We start from the raw sequence: 24,881 nt of genomic DNA, 5'->3' as shown, positions 1-24,881 counted from the left end.
TCAATGACATAAATTAAAGCAAGATCCTCTATGACTCACCTCCTAGAGTAATGGAAATAAAAACAAAAGTAAACAAGTGGGACCTGATTAAACTTAAAAGCTTTTGCACAGCAAAGGAGACTATAAGCAAGGTGAAAAGACAACCCTCAGAATGAGACAAAATAACAACAAATGAAATAATTGACAAAGGATTAATTTCCAAAATATACAAGCAGCTCATACAACTCAATGCCAGAAAAACAAACAAACCAATCAAAAAGTGGGGAAAAGACCTAAACAGACATTTCTCCAAAGAAGACATACATATGGTTAACAAACACATGAAAAGATGATCAACATTGCTCATTATTAGAGAAATGCAAATCAAAACTACAATGAGATATCACCTCACACCAGTCAGAATGGGCATCATCAAAATGTCTACAAACAATAAATGCTGGAGAGGGTGTGGAGAAAAGGGAATGCTCTTGTACTGCTGGTGGGAATGTAAATTGATACAGCCACTATGGAAGATGGTATGGAGATTCCTTAAAAAACTAGGAATAAAACCACCATATATCCCAGCAATCCCACTCCTAGTCACATATCCTGAGGAAACCAGAATTGAAAGAGACACGTGTATCCCATTGTTCACTGCAGCACTATTTACAATAGCTAGTATATGGAAGCAACCTAGATGTCCATTGAGAAATGAATGGATAAAGTTGTGGTGCATATACACAATGGAATATTACTAAGCCATAAAAAGGAACACAGTTGAGTCAGTGCTAATGAGATGGATGAACCTAGAACCTATGATACAGAGTGAAGTGAGTCAGAAAGACAAAGATAAATCCCATATTCTAATGCATGTATACAGAATCTAGAAAAATGGTACTAAAGAATTTACTTACAGGGCAACAGTGGAGAAACAGAAAATAGACATATGGACATGGGGAGAGGGGAGAAGAGGGTGAGATGTATGGAAAGAGTAACATGGAAACTTACATTACCATATGTAAAACAGAGAGCCAACAGGAATTTGCTGTATGGCTCAGGAAACTCAAACAGGGGCTCTGTATCAACCTTGAGGGGTGGGATAAGGAAGGAGATTGGAGGGAGTTTCAATAGGGAGGGGATATATGTATACCTATGGCTGCTTCCATTCCAATCCCGAAGAAAGGCAATCCCAAAGAATGTTCAAACTACTGCACAATTGCACTCATCTCACATGCTAGTAAAGTAATGCTCAAAATTCTCCAAGCCAGGCTTCAGCAATACATGAACCCATGAACTTCCAGATGTTCAAGCTGATTTTAGAAAAGGCAGAGGAACCAGAGATCAAATTGCCAACATCTGCTGGATCATCAAAAAAGCAAGAGAGTTCCAGAAAAACATCTATTTCTGCTTTATTGACTATGCCAAAGCCTTTGACTGTGTGGATCACAAGAAACTGTGGAAAATTCTGAAAGAGATGGGCATACCAGACCACCTGACCTGCCTCTTGAGAAACCTATATGCAGGTCAGGAAGCAACAGTTAGAACTGGACATGGACCAACAGATTTGTTCCAAATAGGAAAAGGAATACATCAAGGCTGTATATTGTCACCCTGCTTATTTAACTTATATGCAGAGCACATCATGAGAAATGCTGGGCTGGAGGAAGCACAAGCTGGAATCAAGGTTGCGGGGAGAAATATCAATCACCTCAGATATGCAGATGACACCACCCTCATGGCAGAAAGTGAAGAGGAACTAAAAAGCCTGTTGATGAAAGTGAAAGAGGAGAGTAAAAAAGTTGGCTTAAAGCTCAACATTCAGAAAACTAAGATCATGGCATCTGGTCCCATCACTTTATAGCAAATAGATGGGGAAACAGTGGAAACAGTGTCAGACTTCATTTTTGGGGGGCTCCAAAATCACTGCAGATGGTGACTGCAGTCATGAAATTAAAAGACGTTTACTCCTTGGAAGGAAAGTTATGACCAACCTAGATAGCATATTAAAAAGCAGAGACATTACTTTGCCAACAAAGGTCCATCTAGTCAAGGCTATGGTTTTTCCAGTGGTCATGTATGGATGTGAGAGGTGGACTGTGAAGAAAGCTGAGCACAGAAGAATTGATGCTTTTGAACTGTGGTGTTGGAGAAGACTCTTGAGAGTCCCTTGGACTGCAAGGAGATCCAACCAGTCCATCCTTAAGGAGATCAGTCCTGGGTGTTCATTGGAAGGACTGATGCTGAAGCTGAAACTCCAATTCTCTGGCCACCTCATGCCAAGAGTTGACTCATTGGAAAAGACCCTGATGCTGGGAGGGATTGGGGGCAGGAGGAGAAGGGGACGACAAAGGATGAGATGGCTGGATGGCATCACTGACTCGATGGACATGAGTTTGAGCCTGGCGTGCTGCGATTCATGGGGTCACAAAGAGTTGGACACGACTGAGCGACTGAACTGAACTGAACTCTATTTCTGTTTTGTAACTAAGTTCATCTGTACCATTCTTTTAGATTTCACATATAAGTGATATCATATGTTATTTGTCTTTGTTTGACTTACTTCACTCAGTATGACAATCTCTTGGTCCATCCATGTTGCAGAAAATGGCATTATTTCACTCTTTTTTATGATTGAGAATAATTTTACTTAAAATCCAAAGGCTTTACCATGGCCTCATGCTACCTCTATGATTTTCTCCCTCTGTCACTCCATGCTATCCCCACTGGCTTTCCTACCGTTCCTCTAACATTCCAGGTTTTTACCAAGTTCAGGGTCTGTTCCCTGTGTCTGAAACTGCCCTTCCACAGAACAGCATCACTCTTCTTTTACAACCTTCAGATTTTTCCCAAGCGTCACATTCTCAAGGCCTTCCCTGGCCATATTATACTTCCTACCCCTTTCTGCTTTATTTTCACTCCTTAGCTAATCTGATATACATTTTACTTAAATTGTTTTACTTATTATTAGTTTCTCTCACCAAGCTGCATGAGGTCAGAGGTTTGCCTATTTTCTTCACTGCTATGACTTTGATCGTAATATATGACTACTTAGGAAATACTTGTTAAATATATAAACTAATACCTGCAAGTGCTCCTCCCTCCAACACACATACGGTTTCTGAAACCCTATATAAAGTAGCACCTTTCTCCCTACATACACACAGAGACCATTACGGAATTTCCTTACCGAGCTTTTTCCAAAAAGTTTCATTTAGCACCATTCGGGATATCACATATTCACGTATTTACTCTCTCTTCCCTTCCCTGTGGATTCTAATTTCCACGAAGGTTAGGACTGTATCCTCAGCGCCTTAGAACAGCACTTGACTCTGAGCAGGTACTCAGCTACTTCTTGGATGAATTAATGAACCAGTTCCGTCCGATGGTATTCCCTACAAGGTCACAAACTCTGTTAGTGTGGCGCTGAGCTTCCAGCACAATCTAGAGAAGCTCGCCAGTGAACCCTAAACTCCGAATCCAGTGCCTCTTAAAGGAAAGACAATGCCCCTAGAAGGGAACAGCAAAAACATCGGTGTTCCCCACTTCATTTCTGCCCCTAAAAATTTAACCACAGAATTGACAGATCAGGCCAACGCAGAGAATAAAGCATTTAGTACATTACTAAACGTACTAAACGAAGACTCTGTAAACTGTCTGGTGTTAACGAATTTACTCGACTTTGTAGTGCTTCGGACACTGGGAAAACAAAAGCTAGTTTCTCCCAAGCGGGAGCCAGCCTTACCCAGCCAGGATCTACACCACCCCGACCGCGAGTCTTAGGATTGGTCCAGGCTCCTCAGGCCTGGCTGGGCTTCCGGCCGGCTCTTGGGAGAGGCCGTCCCGAGAGGCGCGTGGGCGGAGCGAGGCGGGGCCGCCGGGGCATCCTCCCGCCCACCCAGCTCAGGATTGGTCGAGGCTCGGCAGGCACCACCCCGGCCAGGCGTCGGCCCGCATATGGGCAGGGTCGTCCTGTGAGGCGCGTGGGGCAGGCGGGGCTGGACCTAGGTTGGGGCTGGGCTGGGGCTTGGCTTGGCTTGGGGCTGGGTCCCGGGATGCTGCAGCTGGGCAGACCTGCGGGGTTTGAGCCGTGGCCGACGGATGGCCCACGTGCGGGTGGCGGTGAGGGTCCGGCCCCTCAGCAAGAGGTGAGTCTGGGCGGGAGGGGGCGCCTGAGGCGTCAAGTGAGCTGAAAGGAAGGCGAGGTCCCCGCCTCTCCCTTCAGTGAGTCTGGCGCGGAGAAATCAGACACAAAGTGGCCCAAGGGGCCAGCATCCGGAAACCGTAAAGGCCTGGCCGGGACAAGGCCTGGCTTGGGTTGGGTTTTAGATTAGTGCCCTGGCGGGGAGCACTTAGTGGAAAGCCTCAGGGTGGTCTGTCCTGTCCGTGTGCCCGGAGTCCCTGTGTCACGGCAGGAATTTTGGGGGACCGCGTGCGGCTCAAGTTTTGATGCACAGGTTGAGCCTTTCTGGATACGCTGAGAAGGGCTGGGAAGTATCTCTATGTGGGAAGAGGGGTCGGCGGTCTACTGTCTCTTCCTGATGGCTCTGGAGTACCTGTAAGGACTGAGGGAGAATCGTGAGTTTCTGCGTGCACATGGGTTTCTCTGTGAAGAAGTGGAGGAAAGCAGGTTGTAAGGCATAAGAGGGAAATTGAAGCTCAGAGAGATCGTGGTTTCGTTCTGTGGGCGACTTCAGAAGTGTGAAGTCGGGGGAAGCCATTCTAAGCCCTTCCCTCAGTGTAGCCAGTTCCCATTTTTTCATGTGGGAATCTGATCCTACACTCCTCAGCTGTTAAGGTATCCAGGGTCCATAATTTCTTTCCCTTCTTACTGATTTTTCCACTCACATGTTTGGAAAGTCAGGAAAGGCTTCACAGAAGGCTTGGTGTTTGAACCCAAACGCTTTTGAAAGAGTTGTTGGTTTGCTGACAGGTGGAGGAGAAGGTGTAGAGAGCATTCTGTGAGAATACAGAGCAAAGGCCTTAGGCTCTTAGGAAACAGAAAAGTTTAGGGCTTTTGAGGAGAGGCTGTGTGGAGGGAGGTGAGTGGTAGGAGATAAACCTGGCAGAATGTGGTTTGGGACCTGAAGGCACATATTGGAACTATTTGGGAGGTTTAAAAAATTTCCAGGACACAAGATGGCTTGAAAATTGGACAGAGCAGTCAGAAAAAGACATTGTCTCTCAGAACAAAATTCGGTTCTAGCAGGAGCAGGGCTTCCTTGGTGGCTCATATGGTAAAGAATCTGCCTGCAATGTGGGAGACTGGGGTTCGATCCTTGGGTTGGGAAGATCCTCTTGAGGAGGGCATGGCAACTCACTCCAGTATTCTTGCCTTGAGGATCCCGTGGATAGAGGAAACTGGTGGGCTCTGGTCCATGGGGACACAAAGAGTTGGACAGAGTTCACTGAGTGACTAAGCACAGCACCACAGCACAGCAGGGTCTATGTTTGTCCTGACTGGAGGTGATTGGCTTGAAAAGCCTCACAGCTGACAGAATAATGAGAGCAGTGTGATAAGGGAAAGGGACAAAAAAGTAGGAAAAGACAGAAGTGGTACAATGGAAACTTCACTGGTGGTCCATTGGCTAAGATCCTGCATTCCTAACGCAGGGGGTTTGATTTCGATCCCTGGTCTGGAACTAGATCCCACATGCTACAATGAAGAGTTGACAAGAGTTTGGCAGCCACAGTAGAGAATAACATGTCAAACAAAAGTGAAGGGAAAAGAAGGGCACAAAAGCTTGTTAACTTTTTAATCTTATTTATTATTATTTTGGCTGTCCTGGGTCTTCACTAATGTGAGTGGGCTTTCTCTAGTTGTGGCCAGCGGGTTTCTCATTGAGGTGGTTTGTTATGTTTTGGAGCATGGGCTCTAGAGCGCAGGTGCAGTAGTTGTGGTGCACAGGCTTGTTGAATCTTCCCGAACCAGGAATCGAACCTGCATCGCCTCCATTGGCAGGCAGGTTCTCAACCACTAACCACTAGGGAAGTCTGAAAAGCTTATTAACTTTTAGCTCAGGTTAAGAGCCTTGAGCAGCAAGGGGTAGAAGGGCAAGACTGCAGTTACCCAGATATGAGAGGATTATAACCTGCTGAAGATTCAGGAGCCGGGATGAATAAACCCAGCATGACCCCAGCTAAGAAGTCCAAACTATTCCCCTCTTCTCACCACACTGTATTCCAGGGTTTGTTAACTTCCACCACCTTCACTGAGGCTCATCTCAATATAGGCTATTTACTGATTATGTGATTTGTCTCAGCCTTCAAAAAAGTGATCAGCACAGATTCAGTTAACAAAGTCATTGGATCTTATGTGTTACTTGGAAATAAATCTTGGAGCTCAAGCTTCCACTTTTTATTTTTCCAGATGAGAAAATGATCTTGTTAAAGATGTAAAAGTAGATAGAGCCAAGATTCCGTTCACCAGACTAAGCTGCTCCTTCCTGAGATTACAGAAAAATTGCACTTCTTTCTCAAATGCCTGTTTGCTTAGTAGGACTAGTACAGACCATCAGTAAAATGATAATATGGAAAATGGTATTAGTGTGCTCCTTTTTACCACACAGTTGTTTCCCATAATCAGAAAATCTGTGTCTTATTGTAAGATGCTGCCGCTTGTTTGTCCCAAATCATTCATCATTGACAGAACATATTGGCCAATACTGTAGGCTCTGGAACACTTTCCACTGCCCTTGCAAAAAGGTAATTATCATGAACTATATTCCCTTTATGTGCTCTTCTTTTTAAATCTGTGAAATAAAAAAAAAAATCTGTGAAGTAGTATAACTACTTCAATGGTTTTTGTGAAGATTAAATGAAAGGATACATTAAAAATACTTAGAGCCTGGCTGCTTTTAAGTGTCTGATAAAATGCTAGCTATATAATTTTTAACAGCTATTTTTATTCCTCCTTGTTCTTAGCTGTCTTTGTAAATTTTATAAATGAGTAGATAACAAGTGGAAATGGCTTGGCTATTTTCTAAGACAGTGATTTTCAAATTATAGGATACATACAGTTAACCTGGGGAGCTTGTTATAATACAACTTGTTAAGAGGAATTCAAATTAACTAGCTCCACCACCTCCTATAATTCTGATGAGTGAAGCCTGTGGACCACACTTTGAGAAACTGTCCTAGGAGTCAACTTGTAACTGAGGATTTATTCCTGTGCAAAACCTTTAACCCTAAGGAATGAATGCCTATTAGTAGAATTCAGGCCCCAGAGGCTAAATGGTGGTAGCCACAGCAGACTTCTTTGAACTCTGTGCAGTCAACTGCCCTGTTGAGGTTGGTGTTCTTTCTTTCTCCTGCTCAACTTTGTCTTCATTTTGTTTTAGAATATTTTGGAACCACTAGGTTACCAATGGCAATGGGCCAGGCAGGGAAGGGGTGGCATCTCACCAACTATAGTGTCATATCCTTTTGTCAAGAGGTCAAGTTCAAGACCCTTTTTTATTTTGGCTGCTTTATGCTAGAGTCCTAGGTGAATCCTTAAGAAAGGGCTCACTTAAAAAAATTAGATTAAATAGATTTGCAAAAGTTTTTCCCCTTACTTTCTTTGTTGCTCAATTTTACTATAGCCTGTGTATTTTATAGTGGGTAAAGGGAGAGTAAAACCTACTTTTAAATGCAGAAGGGAAAAAAAAATGATCTTAATACCAAAACTGAAAGATTTTCTTTAGGAGAGCTAGGGGCAGGGGATGCAGTTTTATAATCCTGGGGGACAAAGTATATCCCTACTGCCTTAAGTTCTGTCTAGTATGAAATGTGAAAGAAAGAGCATCAGAGCCTTGAGGAAATTTAAGTAACAGGAATGCCATCCACCTGGGAGAAGGAAATTTTTTTTCCAGGACTTTATTCCAAATACACTGACTAGTTTACAAAAACAATCTTAAATCTAAAGACCCCTGTCTCACTGTGTATCCCTTGCCATCCCCTCTCCCCAAGTCCTCCAGGCCACATCCTGGGACCCCAGAGGGAGGATAAAAAGGACACTGAACATATTTTCTCAACTTTCAGGTCCCAGGCCAGGAATAATTTAATTGATAGTTTTCACTGTAGTAGAAAGTGCCAGTGAGTTAACTCCCATCTGTTAATATTCTGGCCTTGAGCACTTTATTTTAAAATATTTATTTATTTATTTGACTGTGTCAGATCTTAAGCGAGGCACATGGACTCAGTAGTTTCCCCACAGCATGTGGAATCTTCCCAGACCAGGGATTGAACCCACATCTCCTTGCATTGGAAGGCAGATGCCTAACCTCTGGACCACCAGGAAGTCCCTGGCCTTAAGCATCTTAGCTAAAGCTCTTTATGTTGTGAAAAAAGATTTCATATCTAGAATGGAGTGTATTCCATTCATTTTGGGCTTCAGGTATATGAATCACTTGGATTAAGCCCTTGAAGTGAATTTAGGGGTTGTTTAGTTGTTAGAAGTGTTACTACATGACTACAATTTAGGAAGATCCTTAAGGATCTTGGCTGTTATTCTGACTTAAGAAGATAATATAAGTAAAGAATTTAGGAAATATGTTCTCAGGTCTCAACAGAAAGGACTCTGAAACCTTTTTCATTATTTTTTGTGCTCAAAATATGAGAGAAAATGAGAAATGATGCCATGCTGTGTGCTGCGGATACTCTCAGGGTTTCCCAAGCCTGATTTCTGAGCCATATGGCTTTGTGGTTAGACAGATCTCGGTTTAAATTCTGGCTCTGCCACTGCTAGCCGTGTGACCTTGGACAAGTTACATAATTTTTCTCAGCCTTAGTTTTCCATTTATAAAAAAAAAAAAGATCTGTTAGGAAGCTATGTCAGGAGGGTGTGTTAAGAGGATAGCATAGAATGAAGTATAGTGTATACTGTACTTAATACAATGCTTAGCACATAGAGGGTACCCAATAACAGTGACTCTTCACTGTTCCCAAGCCGAATTCTAACAATCCAGAGAAGCATGCCAGCTCAGGGACTGCTTCAGACACACCGGTTGTGGAGACAGCAGTAGGGAAACATTTTGTCCCAATAGTGCTGGTCTCAGCTGCTCTTTTTCTGATTAATTTTAAAAAACAACATTTCCTCTCATCTGGGTTTGTGTCTTGCTTCTAGGGAGATCAAAGAAGGGGGAAAAATTATTGTGGAAGTTAATGGCAAAGTGGCAAAAATCAGGAATTTAAAGGTAAGCCTGAAATTGTTTTCCTTTTTCTTTCCCCTGAAGAGCTAGTATTAATTACAGTGACTTCTGGGGTGAAGGTGTGTATGTAAATACATTTAGAGAGGGGGAGTGGAAGAGGAAAGGGCATATAAGGGGAATTGTGGGAAGAACTTTGACCAACCACAAAGCAAATATAAAAATATAACAGGGAAGAAGTTCCAGGGATGTAGTTACTGCAACCCAAGTTCTACCAGATGGGGTACAGCTATTTTGGAAACTGGTCAGTAGTAGATATTTTTTTTTCTTTTTTTAATAGTAGAGATTTTGAAAGTAAATACATGGCCAGCTTAAATCATGTTGGGGGACAATTTGTGCACATGTTTAACTCACCTGACCTCCTATTAGACTTTGGCTCAATCCTCTTATTGGATATCACTTCATCAAGAAGCATTAGCAGGGGTTTTAGCATGCATCTGCTAATACAGAACTCATTTTTAGCCATAGTGACGCCAAGTAAAGACTTTAGATCCCAGAAGAGAGTTGGGCACTAGCCCAAGTCTTGCTGTAAATATTCTTCCATAGATCTGACTGATTTGAGTCACAACTGGATAGACACTGGCAACTTCCTTCCCCACCCTTACTACTTCCTTTGGCTTATTTCCTCCATCCCATTCTTCCTTTTCCCAGGCCAGGGGAAGTAGAAGGGATTCTTTCTTTCTGAGCCTTGAGGAGTGGAGGACAGGGAAGCCAGCCATGTGAATGCCGCTGTGGTCAGCTTGCAGGTGGTACTTGACATTCCTGACAGCTGAGGAAGCTGACTTGCGGGAGGAGGGTTTTCTGGACCCCAGTCCCCCCAGCCACATCCACTCTTGTGTTCCTCCCATGATGTGATCCATTTCCTTTTGTCAATAGCTCTCTGCTGAGAGAGAAACCTGTCAGACTTTAAACAGGAGCTCCCCAGGGACAAAAGACCTTTCATTATCTCCTGTCTCTTATTTATATCTCTGTTGCCTAATCACTTCAGCTGCTTTATTCTGAGAGCTTATATTTTTGGTTCTTAAGAATAAATCCTGGCCAAGATCACACTCTAATCTGCCCCCTGCTCACCTTGCTGGCCAGCTATCCTCTTTTCTGAGTCCAGTTATCCACTCAGAATCTCTTTATCATCCTGTCAGCCTCATTCTACTGTGGGTTTTAGTACCCAGTTCAAGGGATTATTTTTCCCTGTCCAGAATCTAAATATTAAGTAATAAGATAGGCATTTCTGTGAATAATGCCACTCTCCCCAGTACCTGGAGGTTGGTACAATTCCAAGCTTTGGCTCTGCCCTCTTCTACACGGAGCAGTTGGATTTGGCCCAGCTCTTCTGTCCAACATGCTCTCTGGGGGTGGATACCCCAGAGACCTCTGTGAAAACTCTAGGTTGACAGAGCCTGTCAGGCCCAGGGACTGAATTACTCATGCACTACTGGTATATTCTATAGAAATACTCAGAGAAGAAATGATAGTAAGAAGAAGAGGCCCAGGGAAGGAGAGATTTTTTCTCCCAAGTGGTCTTACGCCTCACAGGGCTGGTTTGTATGTAGATATGTGATAATATGATAGACATTTAATTCTCTGGTGCTTCATTGTACCTAACCAGATGAAGACAAAGGTTACTTTTTCCCCCCTTTTCAGGTAGATATCATAAAGGTTCTCATGATCAGTCCAGGTATCTCTATCTACAAGCAGAGGAATCAAGTGCCTCTGCTTTGATTCTGATATTACAGTAGAGAAGGTACTAGATCCTGTGTTTAATTCTAGGTGGACGGTCGACCTAATGGCTTTGGCGACTCCCGAGAGAAGGTTGTGGCGTTTGGCTTTGATTACTGCTACTGGTCAGTCAACCCAGAGGATCCCCAGTATGCATCTCAGGATGTGGTAATGTCATTTTCCTTCACTTTCTCAAGGTCTTTATAATTGGATAATCATTGGGAAATTAATGTGGAATCTGGGCCCTGGCTATTTCTTACTTATGGTAGGTTGGTCAGAAACTAATGATGTTTTGGTCTGGGAAGTGTTATCTGCAGAAGATCTGCTGAGGACTGAGAGGATGAGCTAAGCCTTTGCTGGCTAACGCTGTTGGTCATCCTTCCTGCTGCTTAGCTTTCCCACACATTTCTAAGGCAGCAGGTCTGGTCAAGGGGGTCTTCACAGGACTTCTGTTTCTGTGAAGCAGCAGCATTGTCCTGGTTGGAGCACTGTCAGAGGTCATGCATTGGTCCCTGAGATGGCCAGCAAGCCTTGCCTGATTCACTTCTGTGACCACAGACAGTAGCTCTTATCCTAGCAGCCACCAGGGTCCTTTCTAAAATTAGAAAAATAATTTCTTTGGCTTTTCATATGTTCTTTCTTACATGAGAAAGAGAATACTAGAGGAATATGTCCTTGGGAAAAAGTATTGAAAATGGATATATTTGGGGAGGAGCCCTAGACAACCATTGCCTATCAGTCTATATGCCTTTGAATAAAAAGCCAAAGTGTGTTTTCTGCTAAATATTTCAGTCCTTTGTGAAACTTTCCCTAATTATGCTAAAGAAACCGTGTTATCAAGTTTGAGTGATTTAGAGGACAGCATAGGCATACCTCATTTTATGACATTTGGTTTTATTGCACCTAATAGATACTGCGTTATTTACAAATTGACTATTTGTGGCAACTCTGTATCGAGTAAGTCTGTCTGTGCCATTTTTCATAGCATTTGTTTACCTCATGTCTCTGTGTGACATTTTGGTAATTCTCATAATATTTAAATTTTTAAATTATTATTCCATTTTTTTTGTTATCTCTGGCCATGTCAGCACTATGACTCACTGAAGGCTCAGATGATGGTTAGCATTTTTTAGTCTCAAAGAATTTTCTAATTAAGATTTGTTCATTGTCTATAAACATACTGCTATTGCACTTAGTAAATGGCAATATGTGTAAATATGTCTTTGGTATGTACTTGGAAACCAAAAAATTCATGTGACTGCCTTTGTTGCAATTATTCACTTTATTATGTTGGTCTGGAGCCAGACCTGTAACATCTCTGAGGTCTGCTGGGACTGATTTTTCTGCTAGTGCAGACTTCTGAAGATGATTGGATAGTTCTAAACCATGGAAGTGTAATTCCTTCCCTTTTGAGGGGACCATGTGGAAACAAGACCCTAGACCACTGTGGGATTTGTTATTTTCATTGGTCCCTTCTGTTATGATATGAGCACCTCACTTTTGTAGTCACAGTTTATTTGCCATAAATGCTTAGCAGGTGCAGTGTGGGTATTACCTGGCCCTGACAAAGCCTTCTCTGTCCTTTGGAGGATGAGGGCTCTTGCAGATCCAGGCTTGTCTTGTGACCCTCAAACTTTATCCCAATACTCAAGCGTGTATGAGGTAACTGGTTTACTGGTGTTCATATTGTTCTACTGAGATCCTCCAAGAAGAGCCAGGAAAGGAACTGACTCTTAAATAAGAGGATGGTACTCCTAAAGCAGTTCACAGTTGTGACTGTATCTGTGGCATCGAAGACAGTGGTCTCTAGAAGAAAGTGTGAGCATTCCAATGGCTCCTTCTGTTCTTGGCCATAGCATACCTAGGACTGTTCTGTACATAAGAAACATTAACTATTTTGTGTAACATTTGATAGATAATCTGGGAAGTATATGTAAACAAAACAAAAACCACCATTTAGTGTACAGTGTACAGGTATAATTTTGTTTTGAGGCTCATATTTTGTATTTATGTAGCTTAAGTGTGTAAAAATTATCTAGTGGAAACCCAGTAGCCCATCAGTTCAGTTCAGTTCAGTCGCTCAGTTGTGTCCGACTCTTTGTGACCCCATGAATTGCAGCACGCCAGGCCTCCCTGTCTATCACAAACTCCCAGAGTTTACTCAAACTCCTGCCCATCGAGTTGGTGATGCCATCCAGCCATCTCATAGAGGAGGGGAATTCATAAATATGATTCCTCTTCTGTTGCTTGATTTGAAATTCAGTGGAAAGATCAAATGGAATTTGGACAGGAAGCCTGTGCAGAGAGATAAAACCAGTGCCTCCTAAAACTTATTCTGGCTTGTTTACTAAAAGTCTAAGGCATTCATTGGGTAGTATATGAGAGGGAAGGAAAGGAATCTCTGTCACAGGCTGGAGAAGGGCCAGAGTTTCCAGAATGTTCTCAACACTCAGTTCCACCTGATTTGTTTGGAGGGACTCATCTCTGACAGAAATTGGAGCCCAGACTTTTAACGTTAATCAGTATGGCTCTGAGGTTACCAGGGTTAAGAGAGGCAGATTGTTATAAAATAGGACTTGGCATAGGAAAGAATTTATATGTCATCTGGTTCTTCCTCTCCCAAAATACAGCAATCCTTTCTACTGTCTTTCTGATCATGTTTTGGGGGATGGGGAAGGGGTGGCGAGAGGCCAGTCTTACTGAAGTATAATTTTGGTATAAGTCACCATTTAGTATACAGTGTACAGTTCTATGAGTTTTGGCAAGCACATATAATTGTACAGCTTACACTACAATAAGTATATAAAATAGTGTATCATCCCCCAAATCTGCCATGTCTCTTTGTAGTCAAACTGTTCTCCTTAACCACCTAGTCCCTGGAAATGTTTTCTTCCCTACAGTTTTATCTGCTTCATAATGCTATATAAGTGTAATATAATAGTAGGTGGCCTTTTGAGTCTGGCTTACTTCACTTAGCCTGCTGTATTGAATACTTGAGATTCACCTCTGCTGTGGTTTGTAATCTGACCTTGATTCAGACTCATGTAAATAATTTTCTTGCCCCGAAGGAATCTTATGGCTTTGAAAACATTGATTCTAACTGCAAAGGGTGAGGCACCAAGTCCCGGGAGGATTGTACCTCCTGTTTTGAAGGAAGGACTGTCATCACCCTCAGAAATACAGCGCTGATTCCAAAATACCCAGATATCTGCATTGAAATTTTCCCTACTGGTCTTAGGGGGATTTTGAGCAACGTCATAAACCATTGCATGATAGATGTTGATGAAAAGTCACCTATTTGGTATTGGTGCTGCCTCCTGCTCATGGTCTTTTAGAGTGTTAGAGCTTGAAGGGAACCTAGCAGTCATCCAGGCCAGGCTTTCCCAACCTCAGCACTATTGATATTCTGGCTGTGTAATTCTTCGTTGTGAGGAATCTGTCTTGGGTACTGTAGGATCTTTAGCAGTGTTGCTGGCCTCTATTCTCTAGATGCTGGTAGTAGTCCCAATTATGACAATCAAAAATGTTTTCAGACAAGGCCCATCTTCTAGGCCAACCCTTTTATGTTCCAGATACAATGTATAACTAACATAGGCTTATACAGGCAGTTAATGCCCAAGCAGGACTAGACCCTTGCTTACTCTGGTGGCTTTTGCATTGCATTGTGTTTATGCTTTGTTACAGCCTCAAAAAATAAGTTCAAGATTAAAATTCCTTAGTGCTTTAGCACTTTCCAGTCCTTAATGGTGACACATTTCAACACATAGATCAGGTGTCAACAAATCTGAGCCTGTAGAGAGCAAGTCAGCTGCTTCTGCTGAGAGGCAGCTTCCTCGTTAATCACCTGTAGATCCTAAATGTTTATCATTTCATTTGACTCTCTCCCCAAAGTCTATCAAACATATATTTTTACTCCATTTTATAAATAAGGAAACTGAGGCATGAAAGGTTACAAGGCTTGCCTGAGTCATTTAGCCAGTAAATAAGTAGTGAAGCAAGGATTCAAATCCAAGACAGTCTGACTCTAAATTGTATGTCGTGTCCACCAAGCCTCACTGACTCTCAACATTAAACTATTCTTGTTTAGTCTACTAGTGACCTGGTCCTCTCTTTCTACATATTATCTGTTTCCATTCTTTCAGCAACCTGAAATGGAGAAGATTTTATCTTCTTTCTGTAGTTGGGGAAATTTAGGCTTAAAGAGATTACATGATCTGCCCAAAGTCACACAACAAGAAAATGAGTCTTGGATTTGAACGCAGGATCATCTGAATGCAAAGTTCATATTCTTTTATAAAAATATAAAAAGAGGTATTATAGTAAAAGGAAGAGAAGGAAAATTGAGGAGAGAGGATGATGGGAAAGAGAGAGAGAAAAGGTTATGGTGATTGGGGATTGGCAGGGGATTATACTATCTGATTTGACATCAGAGTCATGGGGTAATGGACATCAGCATTCCTTTTTTTTATTCAATTTGAAAGCAATAATTGTTTATTAACTGACTGGATTGCAAAAATAATTATGGTAGATACCTTAGTTCATCCTTCTAATAAGCCTGTTGATCTAGTCTTCCCTGTTGCCAGCATCCCCACCTTCTACAAAATGGGTGGTCTTTTTCTTCATTCCTCTTCATGGAGAAGACAATTTATTTTATTTTATTTTATTTTGGAGAAGACAATTTAAAGGGTCACAGGAAGCTGCTTGCTTCTTTGAAACATTTTCCAACATATAGATGTCATGAATCATATCCTCCATGCAGATGATGCCATATTTCCCAAGAGATTGAGCTATCAATGTGTTATCCATCAGGGCAATTCACTTCTTGTTGATTTTGCCATAACCTCACTTGTAGATGAATTCATTTACAGACTTCAGATTTGGGTACCCCCATTAAATGTTTTGGAGAAGGACATGGCAATCCCCTCCAGTATTCTTGCCTGGAGAATTCCATGGACAGAGTAACCTGGCGGGCTACAGTCCACAGGGTCACAAAGAGTCAGATACTATGAGTGACTGAGCACTCTTGAAGTTAGAACTGAGTTTGAATTCAGGCATAGCCACTTAATAGCTGGCTTACTTCAGACAGATAACTTAACCTGTCTGAGTCTTAGTTTTTTTAGCTGGAGTGGAGAAGCAAATGGCAACCCACTCCAGTATTCTTGCCTCGAGAATCCCATGGACAGAGGAGCCTGGTGGGCTACAGTCCATGGGGTCGCAAAGAGTCGGACACGACTGAGCGATTTAACTTCACTTCACTGTGAGGAGGAAAAAAATAATGATGTGAAGTGCTCAGTCTAGGGCTTGGCAATTAGAAGTTGAGTAAATGAGGTCGTGAGTGCTGTGGCTTGGGTTGTGATTATCACTATCACAGTACAAGAGAAGCAAGGCTCATGCTTCTTTCTAAGAGCTGAACTAGCTTTGAAAATCTCTTCTTTCAATCTGTTGTGCTCACTTCTGGGACCAGCATGCTCCACTTGGAAAATTAACTTCCCTCCCTTCCTCCTGGTCAGGAACATCTGTTGGAGCGGGAGTCCTCTGCTCAGGCATATTGTGTTTGGGTGATTATGTGTTTGTAAAAATTTCCATGAAGAGCATTAGCTCAGCTTTACCCACCAAGCACTGTGAGTGGCTGTCAAAACAAGTGCAGACTGAGTCAACAGAAAGCCAGTCACGAACAAAAAAACCGCCCAGCCCTTGTGGGACGTAATTGCTTCTATACTCCTGGGAATCTTTATTTCAAAGTGCTTTTGTTATTTGGCTAAAACACAATGCCTAAAATGCCTGTAGCTTTTCCACATGAAAAAATTGTGAGTGAGCAGAGATTTCCTCCCCACAACTACCAAATTCAAAACTGAAATTCTAGTAGCACTGTGGTTGTGTTTGTTGTTGTTTACATGTCCATAATACGCTGAACTTCACACAACACAGAAATACCATCCATTGCTTACCCTCAAAGAGCCCTGGCAGGGGCCAGAATGGAGGGCAGTGGGCTGTGTGTGTGCTGATGTGCATGCATGCATGTATGTTTGTGTTACAGGTTCTTTGGTGAACATATTCTCCAGTCCTGGACTCCAGTTTAAAGATGTTAGGAGCCTGGAGAGTCTTCAGAGGAATACCCCACACACCCCAAAATGATTAAAGGGCTGGCTGCAGGAACCAAGAGGAAAGCTACTGTCAGTGTAGTACACGCCATGTGTGTGATTGTTTAATGAAGGAACATTGCTTTGCAGACAGGAAAGTCAGGTGATAATAGTGCCTTACAAGTATAGAGCATGATGATTTTAAGTTTATGCAGTGTTAAAACAAGCTGGTCTTCATTGCCATTAGGAGAAAACAGAAGAGAATTCCCTGGCCATCCAGTGGCTTGTACTCTGTGCTTTCACTGCCGAGGGCACAGGTTGAATCCCTGGTCAGGCAATGGAGTTTCCGCAAGCTGTGCAGCACAGCCAAAAAAAAAAAAAAAAAATGGAAAAAGAGGAATTTTGGATTAAATTGCAAAGGACTGTTTGTAATTAGGACATGAAGAGTAGCTTGTGCAGAGTTTTTGAATCCAGCTAAATAGTTTTGACTTTAGAATTCCAGAATTTTGGTGTTAGAAGAAACGCTAGAGACACATATTTGAAGGATAAAGGCGTAGAGAGACAAAAATAGCAATTATAGGGTGTTTTTTTCTTTTTGGTTAGTCCAGAATTGTGCTTGATGTTGCATGGGAAGTCCTGTTGCTTATTCCAATGACAGGGTCATGAACTGCAACACAGAGTTTCCTGCAGGGCAGGAAGTGTGCTGCTTGACAAAATCCCAAGGAAAGATCTTGTTCTTGAGACTGGGCCTCTCCCTGACTCTACTCCATCAAAATGAGGACATGGCATTGTAACCATCTAGTAGTATGTGGGGGCATTGAGCACCTATTATTATAGGTTCTCTAATGTGACATATGCTTTCTTTGTACAGTTCTTCTGTGTATTCTTGCCACCTTTTCTTAATTTCTTCTGCTTCTGTTAGGTCCTTGCCAGTTTTGTCCTTTATTGTGCCTATCTTTCCATGAAATGTTCCCTTGGCATGTCCAGTTTTCTTAGAGATCTCTAGTCTTTCCCATCCTGTTGTTTTACTCTATTTCTTTGTATTGTTCACTTAAGAAGGCTTTCTTATCTCTCCTTACTATTCTCTTGGATATATCTTTCCCTTTCTCCTTTGCCTTTCACTTCTTTTCTCAGCTATTTGTAAGGCCTCCTCAGCTAACCGCTTTGCCTTTTTACATTTCTTTTTCTTGGGGATAGTTTTGGTCACCACTTCCTGTGCAATGTTATGAACCTCCATCCATAGTTTTTTGGGCACTCTGTCTACCAGATCTAGTCCCTTGAATCTATTCGTCACCTCCACCATATAATCATGAAGGATTTAATTTAGGTCATACCTGAATGGGCTAGTGATTTTCCCTACTTTGTTCAATTTGAGCAGTTCCACAAACTATGGAATATTCTTAATGAAATGGGAATAGAAGACCACATTATTTGCCTCCTGAGAAACCTGTATGCAGAACAAGACGCAACAGTTAGAACAACGGTGTGGAACAGCGGACTGGTTCATAATTGGGAAAGGAGTACCTCAAAGCTGTATATTGTCACCTTGCTTATTTAACTTATATGCAGAGTACATCATGTGAAATGCCAGGCTGAATGAATCACAGGCTGGAATCAAGATTGCTGGGAGAAATATCAACAACTTCACATATGCAGATGATACCACTTTAATGGCAGAAAGCAGAGAGGAACTAAAGAGCCTCTTGATGAAGGTGAAAGAGGAGAGTTAAAAAGCTGGCTTAAAATTCAGCATTCAAAAAACTAAGATCATGGCATCCAGTCCTATCACTTTATGGCAAATAGATGGGGAAAATGTGGAAACAATGACAGATTTCATTTTCTTGGGCTCCAGAATCAATGCAGACAGTGACTGCAGCCACAAAATTAAAAGAGGCTTGCTCCTTGGAAGAATAGCTATGATAAACCTAGACAGCATATTAAAAAGCAGAGACATCACTTTGCCACAAAGGTCTGTATGTCAAAGCTATAGTTTTTCCAGTGGTCATGTATGGATGTGAGAGTTGGGCAATAAAGAAGGCTGAGCACCAAGGAATGGATGCTTTCAAACGGCGGTGCTGGAGAAGACTCTTGAGAGTCCCTTGGACAGCAAGAAGATCAAACCAGTCAGTTCTAAAGGAAATCAACCCTTTAACTGGAAGGACTGATGCTGAAGCTGAAACTCCAGTGTTTTGGCCACTTGATGGGAAGAGCTGACTCGTTGGAAAAGACTCTGATGCTGGGAAATATTGAGGGCAAGAGGAGAAGGGGACAACAGAGGATGACATGGTTAGATGGCATCACTGACTCAATGGACATAAGTTTGAGCAAGCTCGGAGAGATAGTGAAGGACAGGGAAGCCTTGCATGCTGCAGTTCACGACGTTGCAAAGAGTCAGACACGACTTAGCAACTGAACAACGACAACAACATTGTGACCAGGCTGGGGCTGCTTAATGGCTTCCACAGAAATAACATTTCTATCTGGGGACTGCACCCCATTATAAGATGATAATTGATCTATGACCTCCTGCCTCAGAAAGTAAGTAGGATGAGGTAGAAAGGAGTATGACCCTCACTTTTGTTGTATCTGCTGTACTTGGAATGTGAATGAAGGCTTTGGAGAAAAGGAAAGAAGGTGGAAGAGTTACTGAAACTGCAGAGGGACCTTGGAAGAGCAGAAGGGGAAAACATGAAGAAGAAACTAAGGTGAGAAGGAATTGGAGAGTTCACAGAGGGGTTAGGATTATACCATTTTTACAGGAGATATCATTTCCAATTTAGGTGTAAGAACAGGCTCAGATAGGTTGAGTAGCTGGCTTGACGGTCACACAATCAAGTAACGGAGCCAGGATTCAAACCTTTGACTGTGTGATTCCGAAGTCCAAGCTCTCAAATGCTGCACTATTTATACAAGTTCTCTTTGTTTCTGCCTTTCCAGTGCTGCACGACTTAAATGATCTATTAGTGGTTAGCGGTTGATAATTTCATTTATGATTCAATGGATGAGAGACAAGCAGGACTCTGCCTTCCTGAATCTTATGGCCTATTTTGAGAAGGCCTTGCAGTTTGCCTAAGCTAGAGAGCCACAGACATCTATGAATTTCTCTGTGCATCCCTTTCCCTAATGCATATGTGTGCTAGGGCAGCTGGGGAGCGTGTGGGCGTCAAAGGATTTTCCTCATGAATATTTGCAGAGCTGTGTACATTCCATCACTAGTGCTAGTTCTTCCCAACCAAGATGGAGACAGAAGTAGAAGAGAGAGAATTTTATAAGAAAAAGCCTTTTTGTGCAATAATTGGATGGGGCTCTGTGGGCCTGAGTGGGGGAAGGGAGATTACCATGAGTGTTTCATTTCAGCACATTCCCTCTGCCAACAGCACAGCTGCTTGGCTCTATAAGCATGTCCATGGGCTGGATTTTAAAGCAATAAGGTCATTCTTTTGGCTTCATCTAAACTCATTTTTTCCCCTCTCTAGAAACTCGATTGTCAATTTTTAAAGGGTAGCTTTTAGACTTACAAAAAAATCTGAAGAACTGAGATCCTTGACACTTAATGCTTACTGTTGGTGCTGGATGCCTGTACAAAAATGAAGAGCAGAAATGAGAGAAATCTTATAAGATGCAAAAGCTTGTTTGGATTTTTTTTTTTCTCCTCTGTGAGCCAAGGGTAACAGGAATTTCTGGTACTATCTGGAGTCCTTGAGATTTAGCCTGGGGAGAGAGGTTGTGTATAGGAGCGGCATGCCCAAAGCTTGATAGTCAGCTGGAAACGGGGCAGCCTAAGCATAAATACAGATAGAGGTCCTGAGACATGTCCTTGCTGCTCTGCAGTGCTGAGAAGTTGCCCTATACTCCACTTCCTTTATACCTGAATTTGTTCTGGGTTTAAAAGGATTGCCAGTTAATTGCTTGAAGATGAGAGGCATGATGATGGAGATGATCACTTTGAGGATCTTTGGAAAAACTGATCTGCAAAATCACCCGAACAAGAGGATGTAAAATGAAGAACAGCCCTTTGAACAAAAGGTCTGTGTGTCCACCACAGCGGACACGTGTTCACAGGCAGACTGATAACAGTAAGCCTCTCCAGTGGGAGCCACCTGGTCTGCATTGCCAGGCGCTGAGTTCTCGCCCACACGCTTGCACAGCGAGCCCGTGGCAGGTCTCCCCTCAGCACCTTTCAGTGGTCCTCTGTTTGGGGGGAGCCAGTCCAGCTGCCCAACAAAAAGCCTCTTCTAAGTGCAGTGCTCCAAAAAGGGTTCAGAAAGTGTCGGAAAGAAATGGGACTGGTCTCGCTCCAGTTCTTTGCACAGCAGAAAGCAGACAGCTGCATAAAATGTGTTAGTAGATTAATTAGTTTATTAAAATATTTTGCTATAAAGGTGATACAAGCTAACTGGAAAATGTTCAAACAGTCCAGAAGGGTATAATGTAAAAACCGAAACCCCTTCCCCTTTCATACCGCCCTACTGGTCTCATTCTTCAGAGGTAACCACTTATCTTTAAAAAAAAAAAAAAGTACTGACGGTCTTACACTGTATATTTTATTTTCAACTGGCTTTACCTTATCACCTTATCTTGGCCCTAATTTATTGGCAGTACCTATTGTTCTACCTCATTGTTTTAATGCTAGATAGAATTCCATTGTACAAAGGTGTTGTAGTTTAATTATTTTTCTAGTGATGTATGGTTTGAATATATTATATGATATATAATTATAATTCCATAATTATGGATTCCTGCTATTATATAATATGTATTATATTATGTGTCTGCTGTTCTCTATAATACTAGAGTGAGCGTCTTTAATTTCTAGTAGTGCAGCTGCTTGTTCAGAGAGTAGTATATTTTAAATTTCAATATGTTGTTGTCTAATTTCCTTCCCGAAAGATTGTACCAATTTACATGCTTAACAGTAGTGTATCAGAATACTTTACCACATTCCTTGTCAATACTAGGTGTTATCAAACTCTTTAATCTTTGCCTGTCTTATTAGAAATGGTATCCTATTTTTAGCTTTTCTTTTTGTTATATTTGATGAGCATCTCTGTATGTTTCTGGGCCATTTGTATACTTTGTTGCCTGTGAATTATGTGTTCATGTATTTTCCCCCATTTTTCTACTGTACCGTTCATCTTTCTCTTATTTTTTTTTCTTTCTCTTATTTTTAAGAGCAGTTAGAATATTAAGGAAAATGTTCCATGTCATAGATGTTGCAGATGTTTCCCCTGTTTACTTTTGTTTTGATTTTGTAATTTCCCCCCTGTGTGTGTGTTTAAATGTAGTCAAATTTATTGACCTTTCTCTGTGGCTTCCTAGTATATTAAACTTAGAAGGGCCTGTCTTCCTGAAGTTATGAAAGTATTTGCTATTTTTTTTTCTGGTATACTAGTAAATTTATCTTTTTAAATATTTGATCCATTTGAATTTTTTTGGTGAAGGAAATGAGGTGGGGCTTAAACATCCATCCTTTCTCCACTGATAGTGTTAGGGGAAACACACTGACTGAAGCTGCCCATCCTGGCCAGGCACCATAGTAACCATTTGGATGAGTTATTTTATGACAGGAGGTTCCTTACTAGGAACATGGAACTAATAAGCCACCACCAATAGAAATAGTTTTGGAAAGATCAAAAGGAGATGCCACCTGTCTTACCACCTCCCAGAATCCTTCTCACTGGCATCCATCTTGGCTGAGCAATGCATGTGCCACCAGGAAGGACACTGAGTCAAAATGATTGGCCAGAAACAACTTGGAAACTAATCGTATCACCATAATGCCTGAGACTGCAGGCCCCACGGCAGAGCGGCCCTCCTGGGTTCTCTCACCCTCCTGCTCTCCGCCCAGGCGCCCCTTCCCAATACAGTCTCTTGTTTTGTCAGCAGGTCTGTCTCCTTGGACAATTCATTTCCGAGTACTAGGGAAAAGCCCCCCTTTGGGCCCTGGAAGGGGTCCCGCTTCCTGCAACAATAGGAAAAAGCCATTTTTATCATTTGCTTAATCCCCGCGTATACCTGGGGTCTCTTTTAAAATTATTTTATTTCATTGATCTATTTGTACTTTTGTGCCAGAACTATATATAGTGTTTCAGAAATTTCTTTTCCAAGATCTGAAGTTAGGGGTGGTCATTATTGTATCCTGGCTCTAATTAGTCTGTGGTTTACACATATTTACATAAGGTCAGCTTCCAGCAAAAATAGCCTTTTTAGAATCCTGAGCAGGGGCTTCCCAGTACTAGTGGTACAGAATCTGCCTGCTAATGCAGGAGATTTAAGAGAGTGAGGTTCTATCCCTGGGTGGGGAAGATCCCCTGGAGGAGGTCATAGCAACCCACTCCAGTATTCTTGCCTGGAGAATCCCATGGACAGAGGAGCCTGGCAGGTGAAAGCCGAGAGAGTCTCTTAGAGTTGGACAGGACTGAAGCGATTTAGCACAGACACATGCAGAATCGTGTACAGGTGTGGGGATGAAGGGAAACAATGTGTTTATATCTTTGTTTTGTTTACTTTTACCTTTTAACCCTTTTCTCTTACCTCTCCATTAAATCAACATTAAGTTTGATGTCTTATTTGTGAAAGTTCACTAAGATCCTATAATACGTGATTATTTCACCTTCTTCATTCAATCATTCAACCTACATCTACTGAAAAATATGCCAAGAATTGTGCAAGGCACTGGAAATAATAAGAGTTGGACGTTGTACTTAACCATGAAAAACTTAGTTCTTGAGGGAGACAGATACATAGAGTTAATTACCTTACAGTGTGGTAAATAATGCTGTAGTAAATATTTTATTAAACATTTGAAAAATCTTGAAGAGAGAGGTTTGCCTTTTTTCACTGGGAGTGGGAGTGTTGTCAGTAAGTCTAGTCCACAGGGTGATTTCTCTTTTCAGTACTGAATAGGATTTAAACATGTAGTTCTCTTCCAAAGGCGAGAAGGGCCTTAAGACTTGAAGGTGGTGGGTCACATGCATGGATTTAACTACACAGTTTGGTGAGTTTCCAAAAAGATCAGTGACTTCTCAAAGCATCACATGAGTCATTCGCTCATCTTTACTTGATTCACTCCCTTTTGGTTTCATTCTAGATATCACTTAGTCTTATAAAATAGGTTTATGAACCATTTGATTGAGCCTGGCTATACAGAATATTAACTTGATTTCTGATCATTACGAGGGAGCTGGGTTCAGTAAAAACCTCTCTTCTCTCTGCAGGAAAGGCAGAGTGGATGGTTTCTCAATTTTCAAGTGTGAGGCAGAGGAGTATGAGCTATTTATAGATTCACCTCCCCCCACAGATGAACACAATAGAAGCCTGAAATCAAATGGTGACCAGATGTGCCCAGGCATCTCTCAGACTGTATTTAGAAGTTGGAAAAGGCAGAGCCGCTAGGAAGTTGGGCTCAGGGCAGAACTGGTTGGACTCACTCATAAGATGATTGTCTGTATACAAACAGCCCCTTGCGTCTGGTCCACAGGAGCAGAAGGGTAAAAGAAGTGTGTATGCGAACTCATTTTTCTTGCTTCTTTTCCTGGAAGTGGGAGATTATTCCTTTGTTAGTCATTTCATTGCTCAACTCTTGCCTCTGTAGTTGGGCAGTTAGACAAAGTGGAAAAGCTTTTGGGGATATGTGCTGAGTTGGTGTGGGGTAAGAGCCGGTGCGGCTTCCTTGCCGTTGGTGGGGGTAGTGGTTCTGCTCAGATGAGAAGGGATCTGACCGAAATGGAAACCCTCAGTTGCTTTTCTTTTTCTCTTTACTATTCCTTCCGTATTAAACTAACCCCATCTTGCTTGTGGTGGTGTTATGGTTTAAAGTACAAACATGTAGTGGTTTCTGCCTGGTATTGCTTTTCCTTTCCTTCCCACATTAAAGATTTTTGAGAAAATAGAAGCAGCTTCCTCCTTTAATAAGCATCTG

The 24,881-nt window shown here is 42.0% G+C and overlaps 1 protein-coding gene across 1 annotated transcript in view; it reads left to right on the top strand.

Annotated features, from left to right (window-relative positions):
- The first annotated feature begins 3,973 nt into the window (after positions 1-3,973).
- The window catches only part of STARD9 (StAR related lipid transfer domain containing 9), a 117,936-nt gene continuing 97,028 nt past the window's right edge, over positions 3,974-24,881 (top strand). The window contains 3 exon segments of the mRNA XM_043919124.1: positions 3,974-4,124; positions 9,083-9,152; positions 10,932-11,048. Coding sequence (XP_043775059.1) covers positions 4,078-4,124; positions 9,083-9,152; positions 10,932-11,048 — 234 coding nt within the window. The 5' untranslated portion in view covers positions 3,974-4,077.

This window comes from Cervus elaphus, chromosome 12, assembly GCF_910594005.1.
Source record: "Cervus elaphus chromosome 12, mCerEla1.1, whole genome shotgun sequence".
Lineage (NCBI taxonomy): Eukaryota > Metazoa > Chordata > Mammalia > Artiodactyla > Cervidae > Cervus > Cervus elaphus.
Note: the sequence above shows the minus strand (reverse complement) of the source record. Positions and strands in the feature narration are given on the sequence as shown.